At 42.0% G+C, this 3,530-nt stretch overlaps 1 protein-coding gene across 1 annotated transcript; it reads right to left on the bottom strand.

Moving 5' to 3' along the window:
- Positions 1 to 1,716: 1,716 nt before the first annotated feature.
- Positions 1,717 to 3,161, bottom strand: LOC111544948 (olfactory receptor 10W1). The gene has a single exon (XM_023215826.1). It carries the CDS (start codon positions 2,801 to 2,803, stop codon positions 1,859 to 1,861), a length of 945 nt encoding a protein of 314 aa, XP_023071594.1. The 5' UTR covers positions 2,804 to 3,161; the 3' UTR covers positions 1,717 to 1,858.
- Between the last annotated feature and the right edge of the window lie 369 nt (positions 3,162 to 3,530).

Genomic DNA, 3,530 nt, shown 5'->3' with positions numbered 1-3,530 from the left:
TCCTCTGCTCAAATCCTTTCAGTGTCTTTGAATCTTACTTAGAGTAAAATCAAAGTCCTTACTTTGACCTGTAAATCCCTATGATCTTGACTCTGTTATTTTTGACATCATCTCTGACCACACCACCTTCTGCTCCCCTGCCTTTCACTTGGTGCCTCAAGCAACACAGATTCCCTGCAGTTTTGGGAGGAGCAACAGAGCCTAATGATAATGATTAAGATGATACATTGTCTGGGTTTGTCCAAGGGGGATACAGTCCACGACCCCCACAGTAGATGCCTGAAGCTGTGGATAGTACTGAACACAATATATAGTAACAGATGGGTAGTGTATACAGTGTGGATACGCTGGACAAAGGGAGGGACAATTCATTTTCCAGGTGGGATAGAGCAGGATGGCTTGGGATTTCATCACTTTACTCAGAACAGGAAACAATTTAAAACTTATGAATTGTTCATTTCTGGAATTTTCTATTTAATATTTTTATATTGCATTGACCGTGAGTAACTGCAACTGTGGAAAGTAAACCTGTGGGTAAGTGGAAACTACTGTATTGGCTTCACTGTCTTGGTCTGTTTTCTGAGAACGCTCCCATTTATATAAAAAACAGAGATAATAGTCTTAATGAGCTTTTTGAAGATTGATAGAATGTATATTTCTAGCACACAGGAAGCACTTAATATTATGTATTACTAACAACTAGTATTTGAAAATATAAATTTGAGGTTGAATAATATCTTTTTATATAGTAATTGTTTAACCAATACCTTATTATAGGAAAAGTGGGTTAATTTCTTTTCTTTTCTTTTTTTTTTTTTTTGAGACCAAGGGAGTCTCACTTTGTCACCCAGGCTGGAATGCAATGACACGATCTCAGCTCACAACAACCTCCACCTCCCAGGTTCAAGCAGTTCTCCTGCCTCAGCTTCCCGAGTAGCTGCGATTACAGGCACACGCCACCATGCCAGGCTAATTTTTGCATTTTTAGTAGGATGGGGTTTCACGATGTTGGCCGGGCTGGTCTCAAACTCTTAACCTCATGATCTGCCCACCTCAGCCTCCCAAAGTGCTAGGATTACAGGCATGAGCCACCACACCCGGCCTATTTTCATTTTTATATATGATACTACAATAAACAACCTTTGTTCTAATTGTTCTTTGTTTGACACTAGTTCTCAAGGTTTTTGTCTGCCTTTCCCTGTGCCCTAGGAGACTGACTTCTGTGGACTGATTCAACCAGTCTCCCCTCCCCAATTGTGGCCAGCTGAGTTTGGCCCATGGAGACAGGGCAAGAAATGGAAGATTTTGAGCAGAGAGACTCTGGGGTATTTACCTCCCTATCTCTTCCTTGCATGGCCATAGTTCTGCCATGGTTTCTTTTTATTTCTGATGCCACAGTTTCTACCAAGTGGTTTATCTCCTTAGATCTAGCTGTCACTGGACTCTGATAATGTTGCATCCTTCTTCTATTGCACGCCTTTTAAGTCTAGGGCTGAGATGCTAGTATGTTAGTTCCATGCCACATTTTATTGGTTTCCTTACCCATAACCACTGTAGATAATCTTTTAAAAATATTTTTTAGTTAAAATCTATTAAGTGAGCTATCTCTTCCCAGTTGGTAACTGGACAAAGTATTATACTTGCCACTTTATATCACTTTATGCTCATTTCTGAGAAGAGAAATTACTGAGTCAAATTGTAGAAACATTTAAAAATCTTTGGAACACTTAAACAGTATACATATAATTTATACCATCTTTTAGATGAGTTTTAACACCAAATGATAGAAATTTCAGTTTCATAGAGATTTGGTGGGCTAGAACCAACTACTTGCCTGATAGGTTGTCCACTCATTTTCCTAGCTGTTCTGGGAAAGCCAGTTCCTGGTAAGAACTCCCCCTATGGCCTCTTTCATCTCACTGTTCCTCAGGGCATAGATGAGTGGGTTGAGCAGTGGGGTTCCCAATGTGTACACCAGTGAGATGAACTGATCTTGCTTGGGGTGGTTGCTGGAGCTGGGGCGCAGGTACATGAAGGCACAGCAGCCATACTGCAGCAGCACCACAATGAGGTGGGAAAAGCAGGTAGAGAAGGCCCGGTGGCGGCCAGCAGCCGAGCGGACCTCGAGCACAGCAGCCACTATGAAGGTGTAGGAGGTGGTGATGAGGAAGAAAGGCACAGCAATGGCTAGTATGGCTGCCACCAACACTGACTGCTCATGAATGTGATTCTGAGCACAAACAAGATGCATGACTGGTGGCACATCACAAAAGAAGTGCTCAATGTCCTGAGTCTGGCAGAATGGCAGAGAGAAGATGAAGGCTACCAGTTGTAAGGACAAGAACAGACCACTGATGACTGATGCCACAACCAAGTGGACACAAAGAGTCAATGTCATGAGGAGAGGGTACTGCAAGGGGTGGCAAATGGCCACATAGCGGTCATAGGCCATGACAGCCAAGAGGAAGCAATCAGCACTGCCCAGTGCAATGAAGAAAGTCATCTGGGTGGCACAGCCCAGGAGGGTGATGGTCTTCTCTGACTGTAGGGTGTTGGTCAGGATATGGGGTACTACCACTGCAGTGTAGCATATTTCAATCCCAGAAAGGCTGCCCAGGAAATAGTACATGGGTGTGCATAGACGGGCTTCTGTGTGAATGGACACTACAACGAGGATGTTCCCAGTGATGATCAATCCATAAACAAGGCTGACCCCAACGAAGGACAGAATACGCAGTTCTGGGCAGGAGGGATAGGCCAGGAACACAAATTCCATCAATATTGAGTGATTTTCCCAGGTCATTGAGCTAACAGTATTTCTCTGTGGAGAGTTACAAGTAAAGAAGGAAGAATCAGACTGAAGATAAATTAAATTACATTCTGAGCCATGAATCTAATGTAATCAGGACTGGAGTTAGAAACTGGAAGGATCGAGACTAGTTCTTTTTCTTTTCTCCACTTTTACCAAGTTTCTCCATGATAATATCTACACCTCAATTTCTACCTGCGAAGAGTTGGGCCAAACTATGTAAGATACTATTGAAGAAAAATGGCAGAGGAAGTGGGTGGAATTCAGGAGCTATTTTCAGAAGGAGTGGAATGAAAATTCAATTCTTTCACAAGAAAGTGTCAAGGAATTCCTGGGACCAGAAATCATTAAGGTAGGGAGATAAGCCATTTATTCATTCATATATTTATTAGGTTGGTGCAAAAGTAATTGCAGTTTTGCCATTACTTTTGACGGCAAAAACTAATGGCAAAACTGCAATTACTTTTGCACCAACCTAATATTTACACTCAGTGTCTCCTGGGGTATTGAATAAGTGATATGTCAATGTAACTCTCAAAACTAGTGATACGATGGGAAATGAAGAAAGAAAAAAATTACCTATGGAGCAAAGGGCTAACAGAGGCCTGAGTGTGACAGTGTCTGGGATATACCTTGGAAAACAAACCCCTCTCTAGTATTGGTTTTTCTATCCTTATCTGATCAGGAGAAGTATAAGGCTTGAAGGAAACAAGGTGTTTTA

Source organism: Piliocolobus tephrosceles, chromosome 13 (genome assembly GCF_002776525.5).
Source record: "Piliocolobus tephrosceles isolate RC106 chromosome 13, ASM277652v3, whole genome shotgun sequence".
Classification (NCBI taxonomy): Eukaryota; Metazoa; Chordata; class Mammalia; order Primates; family Cercopithecidae; genus Piliocolobus; species Piliocolobus tephrosceles.
Note: the sequence above shows the minus strand (reverse complement) of the source record. Positions and strands in the feature narration are given on the sequence as shown.

Coding starts and splice junctions, on each gene's coding strand:
- LOC111544948 (XM_023215826.1), bottom strand. CDS start 2,803: ATGACCTGGGAAAATCACTCAATATTGATGGAATTTGTGTTCCTGGCC.